Source organism: Periplaneta americana, chromosome 17, assembly GCF_040183065.1.
Source record: "Periplaneta americana isolate PAMFEO1 chromosome 17, P.americana_PAMFEO1_priV1, whole genome shotgun sequence".
NCBI classification, from domain to species: Eukaryota; Metazoa; Arthropoda; class Insecta; order Blattodea; family Blattidae; genus Periplaneta; species Periplaneta americana.
In genome coordinates this window covers 28,256,831-28,276,983 of record NC_091133.1, presented here as the reverse complement: position 1 = coordinate 28,276,983, position 20,153 = coordinate 28,256,831, and the positions used below count along the sequence as shown (strand labels likewise).

Below are 20,153 nucleotides of genomic sequence, written 5' to 3'. Positions count from 1 at the left end.
ATTACCTATACTCAATACTATTCGTAACTTCGCAAGATATGTGCCTGATATCCTTATTCAGGTAAAGCATAAAGGCGCAGGGAGAGTAGGAACTAAATAGAATGGCACAGAACATATGTAAGGAAAGGGAAATATTGAACAATCTCAAAGGGAGCTTCAGTTCTACAGAGACTCGGCAAACATGAACCAAACATAAGGCCTCTTACCGGTTTTCAATGGACTCTGTTATTTTAGTTTACATGCTTCACTTCCACGTAATGTTGGGATGCCTATGGAGTAGGTCGAAGTTTGTAGTATCTTGATATCCCCTCTCATGTTCGAACATTGCAAGATACTAGTCTGCACCATGCACCAAAGAATTCTTAGAAACAGACTTTGAAGTCGAAGGGCTGATAGCTACCTGATAATTATATCTGACCTCCTTGCTTAAAAAGAAGATAGCAACTTTTCCTTCTCATGTGATAGGCTTAATGCAATACTTAATGCAGTGTGCTTTTATAGTTGTGACACTTTTAAACATCGTACTTAAATTGAATCTGCCTGGATACTTTGAAGCAATCAAACACAAAGGCAGACGTTAGGCAAGATCTAAAAACTTTGCTGCTGACACACATTGGAAGTAATTTTGTTTCTTGCTTTCTAATTTCAAGAATTTTTTTTATCTCTTTAAGTGCAATTTTTAAAGGAAAATTTAATCTAAATGTCGTCGTCACCAACATTACATATGCGCAACTCATGCTACCGTCACTCACGATAGATATTTTCACATTTTAAAATAGGTTCTTTTATAACACCATCAATGCATTTTTTTAGCTATAATTGAAGATAAGGATGATAAGAAGACCAAACAATTTAAGATTCGTGGTCTAAGGCATCCTGCCTAGGACTCGCGTTACGGAATGCTCGCTGGTTCGAGTCCTCATGGGGGGAAGAAATTTTATCATGAAATTTCGGCCAGTGTATGGGACAGGTGCCCACCCAGCATCGAGGTGCACTTGGGGAGCTACGATAGGTAGCGAAATCCGGTTGCGAAAGCCAGCTATAACGGCTGGGGAGATCATCGTGCTAACCACACGATACCTCCATTCTGGTAGGATGATCGTACACCTCTGTTTCGGCATGTGGATGTGAGCCCAGCAGCCGGCTGATCGGTCTGGGTCCTTCAAGAGCTGTGGCGCCATAGATTGTATTATTATTATTATATGTGATTATTAACACATCTATTAAAAAATGTTATTTTCGTAACTTACGTTACGCGGCAAATGGTTGTATTTAACTCTCATTATAAGAAAAATTAACACTTAATATTCAAGTCTAAATATGTCATGACTTACCTTAGGCCAGGCCATTATCTCTCTGTTTATAATAATATGTACGTACATAATATAAATCTCCGAACCAGACAATTTTGTACACTGAGAGAGTTGCTTGTAAACAGGTTAATAACCACCAAAATAACTCGAGGGAAAATACAAGAATAACGCATTTCCAGAAGGAAATACATTAATGTTGTGTAATTCACTTAACGTACTTCAAAGAAACATGGAAATTTCAGACAAAATGATAATTTTTAAAATTCGGTGTTTTTGTCCTTAATTTCGTGGAATGATCCTGCAACATTAATAGCATGCGTCAGTAAATTAACTACAGTGCCGCATTTAGACATTCTGCCGCCAGGGGAGATTATATTTTACCACCCTGTTATTTAATCAATTAATTGCAATGCAAACAGTCAACAGGACTTCGAAAATTCTAGTAGTCATATGTAAGTCAGTTTCAAACAGAAGGGTTCTACTCTTGGAAAAATCGATCAAAAATTGACAGCATAACTTGAAAATGTTTTTAAAAGCTTTAAATGGCGACAAAGTAAGTTTTAAAATAACAGTTAACTAATATTTTTGATAAATTAATTTAACATACCATTTACTACGTTGTACTTATCGGGGAAAATGAAATATCACCATCATTAAACTGGCGCAGAATTCTTGTTTACTATATCTGCATGATTTGAATCAACAGTATTATCACAAGTCAGAAACAGTGGACATAAGTACCAGGTTGTTGGGCCGAACGTTTCGAATATGATTTCTCCAAAAGTAGGCTAATTCTAGTTTTGGAATTAGTCTGATTAATTCATTCTCCCGAACAGATCTTTCTTCTGATTGTTTTTTGTAGTGCGCAGCACTGAATTTAACTTTAGGGTCATTCATTCTCTAGGTTGCACTAATCTCTAAATCACACACTAACTGACCAAACTACCATCACACCGCATATGTAACTGCAAATAAACGTTACATAAATAGCTCAACATTGAACACTGTTAACGACGGCTCAGTGTAATTTGGAAAATGAGTAAGGATGTTTTGGTTCACATTGTTTGATCGGGTATGCTACATTAGATCTCTGGTGCATGGCCAGTATTAGGGCCGTATTCACCAACGTCAGTAACTTTTCCTGTTTCTCATATTTCTAAAACGTAATAGGCTATCATTATCTCGGATAATCCTCAGTTCTGTATTCATTATCCTGATTTAAAAAAAAAACTAAGTTTTTGTTTCACGGAAAGAATAGAGGGAAACAATTGACTAGCGCCATGGAAATTACAAATTCATTATAAAAACAAACAAGTTTTCGCATGTATATATGGAATTTGTAATTAACGAGAGGGGACACTATGGTCCAGCACTGCGACCTGTTACGATCTATTGTGCTAACCCTCAAGCTAGGCACATTCCCAAACCCACACCGGCTGACCACACTAAGGTTCTCTGTGTGCCCAGGTTTCAAGCAGACAACCCCCCTCGTCCCTAGGCCAGCTCCCTCCGTGCGTCGCCAGCCGGCGATCTGGGAATGTTATGGAATGATGACGAAATGGGGATATGGTAACGGAATAACGTAGATGCCTAATATGGGGGGAAAAATGGGAGAAAAATCCCAACTGCGACCTTGTTCGCCACAAGTGTCACTATGAATTTTTCAATGAATAATCTCAGACCTGACCGGAACACGAACTCGGGCAGCCTGCGTGACAGATCGGAGTTCTGACTACTCAGCCACCGCAGGTTAGGTAAGTTATGGTCAGTGTTGTCCAGAAACGTATAAAATATAATTATGATAGAAAATAAAAATACATGGTGTAACATCTCAAATGAAAAGTGAACAGTGGCAAAAAATTTCAGTTAGTTTTTAATTCTTAAGGAAACGGGCCTGTTCGGGACGCTACAAGCTTGAGAAATGTTTGGGGAAATTTAAAGAAGGCTTCTAGAAAGACTCGGCGAAAATCAAGATGGAAGCATTAAAAACAGGTAGGGGCACAAGTCAAATTATTACAAATGACTCTATTCTTGAAAGATTAATAAAACTTATTCGGCCTTCAGTAGAGGGACTGAAAAACCATACGACGGGGACAGTGAATCGTTAGATATTGTAGTTGTTAATAATGGTGATGCAATTGTGCTGGCAGAAGAATCCGAGGACATAATTATGTAATAATTTTTAGATTCCTCCAATGCAATTCAGTTGGGGTCAATGTGCACCAAATATGTTTAAGTCTTCCAAGTACCCAGTATTACAACCGACTGCGACCACAAGCTGCAGTGGCGCTAATGTTCAAGCGCCAGATAACAGCTCCACTGAAGCCGCAATTGAAGTTGCCTGTGACGACTCAACTAACGTCGTGTTAAAGCTTCTTCAGCTTCTTAAAAAATGTCACTCCAAGATGGACTACACGCAGAAGACCGATGCTCAGCAAATCAGAAGAGCCCTTAGCAAAAATCCACAAGTTCAAGGCTGATGCAATAATGAAGAGCATTGTACAAACAACATAACACACTCTTCGACTACAGCAGGGAAAATTAAAACTGAAAATTGAGAGAGTAAAAGTTTAAAGAGAAAATTAACTACTGAGACACGAGAAAATAAAAACTGAAATATTATTGAACAACATCTAAAATTGTTATAATGCATTGTGCTGATATAATTATTAATTTAAGTTCAATCCTTTCAGTAGGCCTATATAACAAAAATAATTTGCCCATGTTGGAACATTTAAAATATTAATAAGTATTATGTAAACAATAATTTCTTTATAGAACTGAAACGTGAAAAATGTCGGGGAAGCACGATCGCAGTAATTTTCTAGAAACGTAATCTTTTTGCGTCAAAAAAGGCAACCCGTTTGCAGCATAGTTCTGCTAGCTTCAAGGACATGTTTGCGGCATAACTCAGCAACACGTGGTGACTGACTTAGGGGTTTGTAAATTCTTGTTATAACACATTGCCTTTCCAATTTTCACAGACGTAGGACTGTCCACAGCTTGGTTAAAAATATGGCTATACTTCAGTGACAATAATGCCACCTCGTTGATGTTCATGAAAATCTACAACTTTGCTGCACGGAATTTCATCCCCAACACTTTAATGTACTGCAAGAGTCCAAAATATCCATTCTGATATTCCTCTCATAGAGACACGATGAAATTAATTTTATTCGTCATACTTTTTTTGTCATGTTAGATTGTCCGGAATTTACAGAGTTTATCTTGGTGCGGGCAAATGTTTGCATTTCCAGTAGAACATCGATGGTCTTGTAAATATTAGGATGTGGCGAATAAAACTGAGAATTGTACAATGAATGAAAGGATTCAGGCCAATTTTTTGTTCGTGGGCCGTCAGAAGGATCCGCCGCTCAGAGAGGAGGAGGAAACAGGGCGTCTCCATCTACATATGTGTTCAGCATATAGTCTGCAAACTCCATGTCATTAGTGGAGGCGAGTGACACAAGTTCTGTGAAAGCATCTCCTACGTCTGAAGATGGAAGGAAACATAGTCAAAAAATAATAATATTTAAGTCATTGGCCAAATTCGGAATCTTTGTTTAATTATTCCTTACGAAAAACCTTCTTTTTCTGAATTCTACGGAAAATACTTTATCCTAGATTGAATGTGCAGCGTAAAATGCGACAGTCGGGAAAGGAAGATAAAATAGCAGCGTAGGTAGCTTGTTGGAAATCCACGTAGAAACAATAATAATTTCTTGTCCAGTAGAGATAAGCATAATTTCTTCAGTTCGACCCACATGTTCATATATTATTTATAAGTTTGCAGCAGTATGCAACTGATATAATAAAAATTGTTCACATAAACATGAATTCTGTACAGCTGAGCAAAATTGGCTAGTGAATAAGAAAATGTGTCATTGCCAAATGCGACCCTCTGTTACATAATATATTTAAATTTTCTTCTCATGTAAATAAAACTATTACAAAATTATTTTTCTTATCGGCAGTTTAAGGTTTTTTTACGTTAAGCGAATATTACGATATCGGTAGTCCTGTTACTTTATGGACACCCTTTCAGTTTATCAGGCTTAAAAGATGTTTTGCATATACCGCAATCGGGTCCTCCAAAACCAACGCAAACTGGCTGTGATTTAATCTTCCTGATTAGCCGTCCTGCCGCAAACATTCTGTCCCCAAAAAAGTAAATCATTTCCTCTGTTTTGTAATACAGATCGTTCATTTTACGAGGAATATTGAGTCTAGCGGCAGCGCGCCGCACATTCACTGCGTGATAATAGCGTCACTGGCCGCGTGCCTTTACTGCCGTAGATTTCAAAAACGAAATCTTGCATACTTAACAATTACTTCAGAATGTACTGCTGAAAATGACCTCCTCCTGCAGTGAGACACGCCCGACATCTCTTAAATTATGTGACACATCCTACAGTTCAGCTTTAGTAATTTTTGTCATTTCCTGTCGTATTGCGTCCTTCATTTGTTCTAAGTATGGGGATTATTTTTATACACTTTACACTTTATACACTTTAAGTTTCCCCGAAGATAAAAATCACAGTAACTGAGATCAGGGGATCTAGAGGGCCACAAACCTCTGCTTATCCGGTGTTCGAAAACTTCCTTTATGGTGTCCATTGAACATTCGGTAGTATGTGGGGTAGCATTGCCCTGTTGAAAATAACCGTATCTGTATTCATAGTTGTGTTATAAAATATTGTCCCGATTATTTGTCTCTCACTAACCGCACACCAAACCCCTATTTTATCACTGTGCAACGGGACTTGCTGTACAGTATGCGAATTTTCATCACTCCAGTATCGCACATACCGAGAACTGACATGACCATTGAGATAAAACCATGCTTCATCTGTCATAAACATCAGCTGTGAATCAAGGTGTCCATTGTAAACGTTTTCAAGAAACAAATTGCAGAACCGTATTCTAGGGACAATATCTGTTTGCTTGATTTCCTGTACAAACCTTATTTTATATGATCGGAACTTAATTAGCTTGGTTACTTTGTGAGCTGACCCGCAGGATGTTTGTTTCTTGAACTAAGCGGCGAAGAGATTCCTTTGGGTTTAATTCTAATCGCACGTTCTGCAGTTAAAACATTGTTTACATTCCTAGGCGTGTCACAAACTGAACCTGTTGTACGCCACTTCTTCATTAACTCCGATACGCAAAACTGTATAGAAATGAAATTGTTAAATTGGGAAATCTACGAATGCATTTACTATAATTCTTTTTCTTTACGTAACACTCCACTAGATAAATTCGTTCTTCAATAGTATATGTAATCTTCTCACAAAATATGTGTACACCACAGTGAACTTCAAACTCAACTGAATCTGGATACGTTAGAGCCCGGGACTTTGTACAGGACACGTCACGGCCAAGATCGCTTGCACAGCGCACACTTTTGCCGCCGTTTGACACTTAATACAAGCATTCCTCGTAAAATGAACTATCTCTATAACAACTTAATGTGCAAGAAAAAATTAACATTATATAAGACTCTTTATTAATGTAAAATACTGCGGTAGAAGACTTCTAAAGTAGATATCAATTATTATTCGTCTCATTAGATTGTCGCAGCGAGCTATATTGTGTTGATGCAGTCGTCCATCAGTCTGCCCTTTTCCTAAGAGTTCATCCCATGGTGCAGGTAACTATAGATGTGGATCTTCGGGAAGATAATCTGATTTGCGATTCATTATATAGATTCTTTGCCAGTGTATGAACCATATCCAGACGAGGCTTTAGGTTAGATCTGCAGGGGTAACCTGCATCTACTAGTAACATTGAATATCCGTAAATACCCTGTTCGAACCTGGCTCGTACACAATTATTGAAAATGGTAGGTAGGACCTAATGTCATGACCACTGCCTGGCCATCTATCCACTATATCGCTAAATTCCATGTTAGCATTACATTTAGCGAAAAATAAGTCTTCCTGTTTCGGAAGAGCTCCACATTATTACCTCCAGAGGATCGTTTCCTAATACGATTATAGTCCATTGCCCCTATTACCTTTGGAAATCTGGCATATGTAAAAACTACCACCAACGAGCGAGCAACAGTAGCTAGCTAGCTCGTTGGCGACCACCCATCCCTTACCTTTCCCTCCTCTCTGCTGTACTCAGTCACTCGCACTCGACACTGCGCTACGTTGCAAGATTTATTTTAATGATTTTCGCAATTATTCAATTTAAATTGATGGCCAAACGGTTTAATTTGCAAAAAAAAAAAAAAGAGAGAGAGAGAGACTCAAGACGCTAACTATTCAGATTATTTTTACCTACCTGTTTGTATAGCAATCAGCCATTTCTCTCGGGCCATTACTACAATAGAGTGCTGCAAACATTGGGCAAAGACTATTTTATTTCCTACTTAACGATGGGTACTTCATCGATGGAAATGTGTAATAAATATTTTGTTATATTTAACATGTAGAGTCGCCTCTTAAATTTTGGTACATTGGTTCTCTTCTACTCTATATAGTTTTAAATGTCTTCATTTTGTTATCATGTTGCATTTGCCTATAGATTTTATTACCCTTTACTTACCGTTTTAAACTTATTGCGAGTTATTCAATAGTTTAGCACTTTAGCAAATCGTTTTTTGTGAGGTCCGTTACACGTAGAATGAATCCGTTACTGAGCAATTGATATGTGAAGTTGACGCAGCTCGAATGACCCTTCAGCATAGACGTATTCATTCATAGTTTTCTACTCCAAGGGCAGGTCCACTGCAAACCCTGCATTCTCCAATCTTTCCTATTTTCTGTCTTTCTATGATCCATATATCTTAATGTCGTCTGCCATCTGATACATCCTTTTGCTCCAAATTCTTCTCCCGTTCACCATTCCTTCAGTTTCTTTTCATAGACGTATTTACGTTAAAAAAAATCTGTATATATGCTGTATCGGAGTTTTATGCTTGAGTACGTCTCTTAGGATGGGACGTTGAATATAAAGTATCCATTGCTTATATACGCCTGCTCCCATTTGCACTGCTTAGGCCTATGCCCCGACATTGTGAATTTTCTCTCTTCACTCGCGAATTTTTCCAATGTAAGTTGTCGATTGATTACTGATTATTGCTCAAATGAGATTGTAGCGTCGTTCGTTACGAAGCGTTTGACATCACTCCGAACGTTCTATCGCTTCACATTCTCGAGTGACACTGCCTCGGATACCGCACGACCCGCCTCAAATTGCTCCTTCTCACGTATCGCTAGATGACGTCACCCGCTCCGACTGAAGGTTACATTGGATACATTGAACCTTCATCTGTTGATCGCCGTTTACTTCATTGAAATATGTGGTGTAGTTTAGAAAATATAGGCGCGACAAAACTGGCCTGAAAATGTATTGGTAAACTTTCTGGGATGGCACCCTAGTACTGGATCGAACTTATAGACGTATTCATGTAAAAAAAAGTTATCCTTATTACAGGCCGTGGAACCCTGCAGAGTAGCGAAAGGTTAAGGTTCCCATCTTTGCAGACATTCGGCATTAATAGCAGTAGAGATGACAGTTTTACGATTTGCTGCCTTCATTCCCAAGGAAAAATTCTTGGTACTCATTTCTGTTACAGCCTCGGTCGACCTCAGGACCATAGTGCATCCGGAAGAATCAAGTCAATTAGAGAACTCCATGATCACGTCGGAAATGGAACCCATGACCTTTGACTTCATAACATAGCGTCCAGCGTCTTAACTACTACACTAGCCCGTATCCCGTATTGTAATCATTTTAATGTCACTGTATTTGCTGAAATCTGCATTTGAAAATGGCACAGGTGTTAACACCAAAAATAATTTCTGTGCGGTAGTAATTAATTTCTTCAAATAAATAGTTTGATACGAATTGTACTGTTTCAAATTATCTTTCATTCTGCGAATCATAATACAAGAAATCATGGAGAATATCATTGACTTTAATCTGGACTAATTCGCCATTGTATATAATTATATTTCTTAATTTCATATACACCCATTAATCTATACTAATAATAAATCTGTAGCCGAAATTTTTCTGGTAATTTTCGATTTTCCAAAAATAATTGGTCCTAACATAATTATATAATTAACCACTCTGAAACCGAAAATCGCTTTTTTTTTTAATTTTTGTTTGTATGTCTGTCTGTCTATCTGGATGTTTGTTACATTTTCATGCGATAATGGCTGAACCGATTTATATGAAAATTGGAATATAAATTAAGTTCGCTGTAACTTAGATTTTAGGCTATATTACATTCAAAATACGTTATTTAAAAGGGGACTTATAAGGAGGCCTGAATTAAATAAATCGAAATATCGCGCTTATTATTGATTTTTGTGAAATATGTTACATAACAAACGTTTCTTTAAAAATGATTTCCGATAAGTTTTATTCTTTGCAAAATTTTGATAGGACTAATATTTAATGAGATAAATGAGTTTTGAAATTAAAATACAATGCCATCTAAGGCGGTGTAATGAAATGAAAACAAATGACTACTCCTATAAGGGACCTTGGACAACAGCAATCGAAAGCTATGAAACATAGCCTACAGAGAATGTTTCTGTGTTTGTATGAAGTAATATCGAAAGCTAAATTAACCGATTTGTATAATTAATTATTATTTCACCATTGGAAAGTGTAGTTTCTGTAGATGGACATAATGCTATAATGTTATTACAGTAACTTCTGAGTGCTCTCTGGACCAAAATGATCGCTTTTTAATTAATTAAATAAAATTTAAATTAAGTAACATATTAAACGATTTATCCTTCTATCAAACACGAATGTTCCCCGGATCAAATGTCCTATTTTAATTATGTAATTACTTTATATTTATTTCTAACAGGTGCAGTGGAGCACACGGGTATGGTTAGTTTTTAATAAAACTGTTGTAAGTCGCGTATGTCATTCCCGAATAAATTTATTTTCAGATACTAAAAATGAACAAAATCAGCACAATAGTTAGCAGAAATTGATGTTTACACACAGATTATAAACTCTAACATTTAATGAAAGATAAATGTAAAAATACGATGATTGAATTACCCAAACGAAGCAATAAATTGTCTTAGAATGTAGATAAATTGTGTTACGACGTGTATAGAGAAGGCCTAAATTACGTTTCAAATAGATGTCCAAATATTGAAGAAGGAAGATAAAGAAATAAGTAACAGGGGATTTAAGGAAATCCCAATGATTGAGCGAAACGCCAACATCTATACTCGAATTGAAGTAATAAAATACAATATGTAATTTCTTTAACACTGTACTGTAGTATATTTTATTTGATGTATTGTACATCTATGTGCTTAACCATATAGGTACCAGTACCCAATATTTCAATTACTACTGTGTGAAAACATCGAGGCACAAATAGAAATATTTGTTTCCATGGTACCACGAGTGACTTCATCATATTAGAAGAAAAAAGGACAATTTTATTTTATCCATATAGAATTCTGCTTAAATGTTTCACATTAAAAGTCATGAAAATAACGAATATACGAGGCGCATCCAGAAAGTAAGTTTCCCGATTTTTTCCCTTTGAAAGTAAACGTAATTAGCCGTGTCAATTGCGCATGCGTAACAGATCTATGACGTATCAATCATATGCCAGCCGGACAGGTCCCGCATGGTGCCAGTAGCAGCGTGGCAGCAGTGGTCCGAAATGGAAGCTCTTATTCCTTCTCCCGCCGCCTGCGAGGTTCGGTCGGTGATAAAGTTCTTTAATGCACAAAGCATTGCGCCAATTGAAATTCATCAACAGCTTTGTCAGGTCTATGGGCCGAACATCATGAGTAAGCAGATGGTGCGTCGCTGGTGTAGGCAGTTTTCCGAAGGTCGTCAAAGTGTCCATGATGAAGAGCGCAGTGGGCGACCGTCCCTCATCAATGATGATCGTGTTGAACTGGTGCAGCAGTGCATCATGGAGAACTGTCGCTTCACGATTACGGAGCTGAGCAGCCATTTTCCGCAGATATCGCGATCCTTGTTGCATGAGATTGTCACTAAGCACCTGCTGTTCAAAAACGTGTGTGCCAGGTGGGTGCCGAAAAACCTGACACCCGAACACAAAATGCAACGTTTAGGAGCAGCACTGACATTTCTGCAATGGTATCATGATGACGGCGACGAGTTCCTCGACAGGATCGTCACGGGCGATGAGACTTGGATTTCGCACTTCACCCTGGAAACCAAGCAGCAGTCAATGCATTGGCAGCATAGTGGATCTCCGGTCAGGACGAAATTCAAACAGACGCTGTCGGTACGGAAAGTGATGTGCACGGTGTTCTGGGACAGGAAGGACATTCTGCTCATTGACTTCCTTTCAAGAGGTGAAACAGTGAACGCTGACCGTTACTGTGAAACACTTCGAAAATTGCGACGTGCCTTTCAAAACAAGAGCGTGGAATGCTTACTGCAGGTGTTGTGCTCCTCCATGACAATGCTCGTCCACATACGGCTCGGCGCACAGCAGCTGTTTTGACGGGATTTGGCTGGGAGTTGTTTGATCATCCAGCCTACAGTCCTGATTTTGCTCCCAACGATTTTCACGTTTTCTTGCACCTCAAGAGATTCCTGTCCCCCGGTGAGCATTTTGGCAATGACGAAGAACTGAAGACGTCTGTCACACGCTGGTTCCATTCACAGGCGGCAGAGTTCTACTTCAGAGGGATACAAAAGTTGATCCCACGATACGACAAGTGTCTCAATTCTGATGGTGGCTATGTTGAAAAATAGCTGAAACATTGCTGTACCTGTTGCCAATAAATGTTTTCCTGAAAGTGTGTGTTCTTTTTTTTAAAAAATAGGGATACTTACTTTCTGGATGCGCCTCATATAATAGAATGAAATAAAGACTTTTTCTATTATTTTATTTGTATTTTTGGTTGTTTGGAAGAGAAGGTCTAATGGCCTTAACAACACCAGAATAAATATATAGTATATAACAATGTTGTCCATACAATTATATTTTCCAAATAAAACGCTAATTTATCTTATGAAAATGTATACTTTAATATTTCACAATATGTAGTTTATTGCTTTCGCATGTTAAATACTAAGTATGGTACCGGTACCTTATTGACTAATTTCAGCCTGCTGTAAGCTATCTTCAGAACTGGTTGATCCTGGTCTTCGTATCTATGTATTGTATGACTTGTCTCATCTGGATTATAAATCTTGATTACACAACTTTTAACACTAGGTGTATCACTTCGGAATATGTGGTTTATTGCTTTCGCGTGTTAAATACTAGGTATGGTACCTTGTTGACTAGTTTCAGCCTGTTGTGGGCTATTTTCAGAACTGGTTGGTTCATCGGATCATAAAGATTTATCTTCGTCTCATCTGATCAAATTACCTTGTTCCAAAATTCCTTTTCCTTACCAACATGTTCTTTAGCGAAGTCCAATCTTTGAGCTCAATTTGTCTCACTAATGTACGGCCTTTTTGTGATCTTCTGTCATGGTGACCATTATTCCACAATACACGCCGGATAGTTTGATTACTGATCTTTGTGTGTGAAGACTCTTCAATCATGACTCGAATTTGTGGAACACTTATTCTTGGATTTTTGATAACTTGATTATCTGTGAATCTCTCGTTACGTGCATTTAGCAATTTTTGCTTTTTTTTCTTTACAATTCATGTTGGAAAATGTTCAGCTAAGCCTCGTGTTAATAACAAATATCAAAATATGAGTAATTATTATTCAGTCAATATGGCTTAAGCATTGCATTACATATGAAAGAAAAACATATGAGAAAAAATATTGATGTGTTACATCCTATTTAATCTTGATACAAACGTTTTCACCCCTAATGGGGCATCTTCAGGTACAAATATAAGTATCATCTAAAATCAATTACAATACAAGCTTACATTTGAAACTGCCTTGACTAGAATAAAGTATGACATAGTGACTATATTATCTATACCAACATTAATTGTCCTGTCAAAATTAAAAACAAATTCATTTTAGAACAATGTGAATGTGCTTAGCCATACTAAGTAGATCCCTTGTATGGTAGTATCTCAAATGTATTGTGTTGTCAATAAAATCATTAAAATACTAAAACTATACAAATTAAAATCTAATATTATCAAATGTGGAGTCATAAAGCATGTATAATTAATTTCGTGGAGCAATTGGAATTCTCGTAAAATGTTCAATGCCCTCGTATCTGAAAACAAACATATATCTGTGATAGGTGAAATAGAGATTATTTTGAAATGTCATGTGAAGGTATGAAATTACTTACAACATCATGCGAGTCTAATCATCATACACGAGTTGTTGAACAAAAGGGATGTGCTTTTGCCTGTAATCGGTCTAATGGAATAAACTGCAATCCGATGACAAGTTGTTTGTATTCATTTTAATCTGTAACATATGTTTTTATATTTTAAAATGAAAGATTTGAAAAGGGGGGGGGGGAGGGTGAAAAGAATGTCTAAAAAATTATTACTTACGTACAGAGCAATAGAACCGTGTGTAGCTATGGCTTGGGTGTTTTCTTACAACTGACCAAGTGTAATGTATTATGATGTTTCGTGTATCCGCGGAGTAATTTGAATGGAATGAAAGAGGGAACTATGTTTTAAAGGGTGTACAAAGGGTTGTGATTGTGAATTAGATTTTCATTGATTATAGTGCCTTGTTGTAATTTTTGTTTGGTAATATAAAATTCCTCCGCACTATTTATTAATTTAACGTCAGAGCATGTATTTAAGATTTTGAAGGTGTCTTTTCTAAACCCTAATTCATATCCCGTATCCATTAAGTGAACGGCATATTTAGATTTTCTACGGTTGTTCTTAAAGTCTGACACATGTTCACTGTACCTAATTTTGAAATTCCTTCGGGTTTGTCATATATATTTATTTTTGCACGTTATGCATTCCAAGCTATATTAAGTAATTTATTATGTTTATGGATATCATTGGCTAAATTATTTTTAAGTTTATTGTACATACCATTAAGTAAAGAAAATTACAAAAAGGAATGTAATATAATTATAAAAATAGCAAATGAGAACACAATAAAAAGATTAATTCGGAAAAAACAGTGACTAATAAAACAAAGAAAACTAACAACCCATATTATTATTAAAGAAAAAACCCACAAAACATATGCAACACTCACATATAATAAATACATTTCTAGTAGATTAAGTTTTTTTTTGCAAAAGAGAACATTAATATAGCCCACAAATCCAACAATAAACTTAAAAATAATTTAGCCAATGATATCCATAAACATAATAAATTACTTAATAATGGCATCTATAGCTGTAACAAGTGTATGTAAATTAATTTTATTCATGTCACTGTGTTCGTATTTAACATAATAAATTTAGTTTTATTGATATATTTTAAATTTTAAGATCATTATTTATATATATATATATATATATATATATATAAATTAACTAAAAACAAAAATATTTGAACATAAGGCACATTATGAAATATTTCTTTTTCGGTGCCCGATCTTCAGCTTTTTTAAATCCAACTAACCCTGAAAGGCATTTGACTAAGACGGTCATTAATTCATATAAGTGACGTTATGTAATGATTCATCTTCATGGACGAGGAAAGCTTAGTAAAGACAGTTCGTTTTGGTTTTCCATAGTTGAGTTTCCGAGATCTCCAAAAAATATAACAATCAGTTTAATTAAAAATATAAGCGAAATGGTAAACCCTGAGCTAGTTTTCAATAAAAATTTTCGAGTGTTTTGACCATTTAGGGACAGAATATATTCCAAATAGACAAAATTAGAGTTTATTGTCAAAATAGGCATTTTTAAGTTCTATAAAAGTGCCAATTTTAGGCATAGTTTTCTATGAAACGTGTATTTTAAAGTTTTTATATACTTATCATTTAAGGATTAAAATAGGTTTTTATCTAAAATCCGAAGTTAACTGATCATAAATGACTAAGAATGACAATTTCCTAGTCACTTTATTGCCAATTTGAAGACGATTTTTTTAACTTTTTGAATTGTATTGTATCTATGGGCTAAACATGGATCCATCATTATGATTGAGAAACAAAAGAACAATTAAAAGAATGGAAACACTTTGGTGTCCCCCGTTCAAATAGATTTCAAATTTAGTAATCAGCAAAGGAAACTCTTGCATAAGTTCTTTGGGATAAAGACTGTATACTTATGACAGATTATTTACAACTAGGTAAAACTGCATTATTCTTCATTATTAACTAAGCTTCAGGAAAAAATTGTGAAGAAACGTCATAGTAAAATTTCCAAAGGTGTGTTATTCTTGCAAGACAATGTACCTGCTCACAAGTCCCTGATTATAATGTAGAAAATTGATTATGTTGGCTTAGTATTGCTCTGTGACAGTTGTATTGAGTGTATAGAGTTAAAAGGTGATTTATGGTGAATAAATAAACATTTGTTTTGAAATACAGTAGCTTTTTCCGTTTTAGGCTCAGATCTTACTAATATTGCCTTGTTGGTTGTCTAGATGAAGTTCTAGATATTTATCGTTCTAAATGAGGAAGAAAATAATGGTGGATTGTTCAGAAGAGATGAAGAGTAGCTTGGACTTAGCCTATCCCTGGATGATAATATAAGAATTTATATATTTTCAGAAGAATAAAAGAGGGGGCGGGGAGATCACTCACGTGGATATAGACATTTGTAACGACCACAACAAGTAGGATACTCACCTCGCTTTTCCAACTTACGAAATGTTGAGATACATATTCAACATCCAGCAATGAAAATTCCAAGTTACACCTCTTTTCGATACGGTACCATATTTAACAATATTATTATAAGTAAACTGTTTATTTAGTTACGTATACTACATAAGTAAACCATATTTAACAATATTGTTATAAGTAAAGTGTTTATTTAGTTATGGTATACTACATAAATATTCTTAATTAAATGTTTTATGTATGCAGGAAGAAGGCTCTCTATCTGTGTTCCTTGGGTTCCTTCAGTCGACATCAATTCGAGACCTTGTTCTTGCAAACTGCCGGCTGCATCTCGCCATTCATGGGGGTCGGCTCTCACGTCTGGGCCGTCTCGACGATTCTGTAGCTGAGATGCTCAGCTCCTTGCCCGACTTCGTCTGTCCTGCCGTCGTCTTCCTGCGCCTCGGTGGCTTCCAAGTAACAGTCAACGATCGCATGGCTCTTCGAGGGCCACACCTCTTACCATTCCTTCGCGGCTTTACCCACCTGAGTGATCTAGACTTGAGCCTCGACAAAAACTCCGCCAGCAGTACCTCAAGTAGTCCGTTATTCGTGGACGATAAGGCACTAACTGCTTTCTTTCAGACTCTGTCAATCAGTTTTAGAACTCTTCAGAGTCTGAAAATGAGCCACTGGAGAATTTGTCTGGACGATAGTGACAGGACACTTCGTGCTGTTGGAAGAGCCCTCAAGACATGTTCTCTCAGCTATCTAAAAGTGAACGGCCTCGGTGTATCTGACAGTTCCCACAAGGGTTCACTAGAACATTTGTTTCTGCAGACTGTTGTGGCAAATCTAAGCTATTTGAGTTGGTTGAGTATGGTCGGTGTCTCTCTCACTCCAGGCCAGTCTATGGCAGTGGGAAAGTGTATTAGAGATAGATTCCCAGGCACAGCTCTCGAGGTGAGTGCTAAAGATGTAGGCGCCGAGGCTGTAAAGGCTTTAGTAGCAGCTTTAGAGGATGGTGGTAAGATTGAGGTTATGTATGTTGGTGGACCCAGTTGTAATCTTCGTATTCAGAGGATTCTAAAAAACCAAAAACTGAAGGGAAAATTCAGAAGATTCACATCTCTTAAAGAATGAATTATTGCTGAAAGAAATAATCGTATACTGGTATATATTTGTGCGCTCAAAGACGTAGGGACAAACAGTTCTCTCTCAGCAAGTATACACCATATTGTCTACCTTCCAAGTTATTAATACAAAGCATTGCAACAGTTTTCAGAGGTAAAAATCATAGTTTTTAAATTGCAGGCGTGCTTAAAGGAAATATTAATAAAACATTATCAATACAGTTGTCAGTGGTATTATTAGATTCTCTTTGTATTTTGGAAGTAGGCCTACCAGTAACTACCAGTACCGGTAAGTATTGCTATAGGTACAATGTAATTTAAACCACGTTACACTAATAACTTTTGACAAAAGATCAGTCTCTTAACTGTTATTTGAAACGCTGTACAGAATTTATTACCATCCACGAAATTCGGGATTAAATATTTTCAGAGATAAAGTTTCATAATACATACCAATTTATATCATTATTATCATATGATTATGGTTATATGTTGGAGTTCAGTTTCAGTAGCATCCACTAAATTTTAAAAAATAATAAAAAATAATATCATTTTATGCAAAGTTTTAGCTACAAAGATACATAAAAATGAAAACTATCATTTTATATGAAGTAACATGAGTACCAGTAGTGATGTTGCTTGGGTAAATCTGAGATATTTATAGTGAATTTATTATTTGTCTTGTCACACATTAATTTTCGAATTATAAATCTTTCAGTCGGATTTATTCCGTTGTGAATATACCAAGTTTTTACCAAAGCCAGAGAACTTACAGCTTGATATTTGGAACAACTGTAGAAAAAATAAATCTTAAGTTTTATGAGAAATTGCAGCATAATTGTCTTTACCCATATGATATATAGGCCTGCCGGCAGATCAGTATTCAGATAATGCTACACCCATAGGCCCAAAAAAATGTTGCGCCCCACTAACTAACTTATGCTAATCTTAGATATTTAGCAGTCAAATTGAAAAAAAAAGTGGCATGTAGCAACAATTTAACATATGGTACTATCTAAAGCAGGTATCTGCTAAGTAGGAAAATATCGAACATTTATTTTCGCTTGACTTTTTTTATTTCTCAAAATTTTGCTACTCTCGATTCAGACCCATATAGTCCATGCGTAAAGATGGGCCTAAGTACTAGTATTTCGATTATTATGTTAGTATAACACACCATAATTTTCCGAATTTAAAATTAAATTAAGTAAATATATGAATAATAGTCTTCACATAATTTATCAAATATTTTGGACCTATGGCAGCATCAGATTCTACGTGGGTGGTTCAATAAGTAATGCATATTATTTTTTTCTCGGCTGCCTTTCATTGGAAAATAACTAAATTTTATACACATCATCTTTAAAGCTTCCTGCATTTCGTCATATAGTTTCGCTGTTTTCCGTTAGATAGCTGTGGTGTAGTTTAGTTTTAAAATTGCGACTGCACATGAAATACGTACAAAGCAGAGAGCTTTGATTGAATTTCTCTTTGGAGAGCAGGAAATCATTGCGAACATTCACAGGCACTTACAATATGTCTATAGGGATCAAGCAGTGGATAAGAGTACTGTCAGTCATTGGGAGTACTGTCAGTCATTGGGTTAGCAGAGTGTCAGCAACAGAACAAGGTAAAGCGAGACCGTCAGATCTTCCATGCTTGGGATGACCACACCGGAGACAGTTGAATGCACCAATAGGTTTACGTCAAGACTGAAGAAGTTGAAGAGGCAATTTAGGTGTGTTCGCCTCCATAAAGATGTCATCAAAATTCTCCTTCTCCATGACAATGCGAGGCCACATACAAGCGTGCACTCTCATCAAGAAATCACAAAACTTGGGTAGACTGTCCTTCCTCACTCGCCCTACAGTCCGGATCTCTCACCATCTGACTTTCATTTGTTTGGTCCCCTGAAGGATGTGATCCGTGGAAAGCAATATGACAATGATGAGCAGGTCATAGGAGACATCAGGACTTTATTGAGAGGAAGATCAGCTGAATGGTACCGAGATGGCATACAGGTTCTAACATCTAGGTGACATAAGGCCATAGATCTGAATGGAGACTAGGTGGAAAAATAGATATTTGTAGCCAATTAGTTGGGGAATAATGTGGTATATTTGGATTTATAATAAAATAAACTTCGAATGAAAAAAAAATTATGTGCATTTCTTATTGAACCACCTAATAGTTGTTCAATTTTATGCTCTCATACATTCCCTATCAAATTTTCAACATACCCAGCAGTTGGCAAAATATCCGTCGGTCAAGTTTTGGAATGAGCGTACGTGATCAATTGGAGAATAAAATTGTTAAATAGTAGTACCATTTTGTATAACTATTATTCATGGAATCAATAAAAGTCACCGCCACAGATGTTATATCCACTTGTAGAGACAGGTTTGAAATACATTTGCAGTTCATACAGGCCTAAAATTTCTACCCTCTATAATGAAATATAATATTGCCTTAAAGATTACTTTTTATTAATAATCATTGAACATATAAACATACACAGAAATTAAATTTAATTTGTAGGAATATAATGTTTGATGTATATTGTATAATGAAATGAAGTTTTAAATTTATGTAATGAATTTTGTCTTTTGTAAATGAAATTGTATATACAGTATATAGTTCAATTTCAATGAGTTTTCTTTCTCATTATATGAATAATCATTTTTTAGACAGCCATTCGTAAAAGTATATCTTTTAATGCTAGGGAAGTGTAGGCCTACGATAAGTATTTTTAGCACTGACTTTCAACTGTTTGCGCAGATTTTCAAGTGTTTCCCACCAGATATCGCATAGCATCAAACACAATCAGAGTCCGTGGATCACCCAGAGTAGCTCAATCAGCTAGTAGCTGCCATTTGTATTCTATTTCAACACGCTTGGGATAGGAACATTTAAAAGTAAAACTCAATTTAGGCTAGTATCCGTGGTTCTTAAAATTAAAAATATTTAACTTTGATTTAGGCTACATTCATTCCCTATACAAATGTATACGGCAAATAGCGCACACTGGAATAACAATGGCTG

At 36.2% G+C, this 20,153-nt stretch overlaps 1 protein-coding gene across 1 annotated transcript in view; it reads left to right on the top strand.

Annotated features, from left to right (window-relative positions):
* LOC138693260 (uncharacterized) overlaps positions 1-20,153 on the top strand; it is a 519,508-nt gene that overhangs the window by 497,647 nt on the left and 1,708 nt on the right. The window contains exon 7 of the mRNA XM_069817101.1: positions 16,246-20,153. This exon is cut by the window's right edge and continues 1,708 nt beyond it. Within this exon, the coding sequence (XP_069673202.1) occupies positions 16,246-17,121 (876 nt within the window). The 3' untranslated portion in view covers positions 17,122-20,153. The remainder of the gene's footprint in view (positions 1-16,245) is intronic.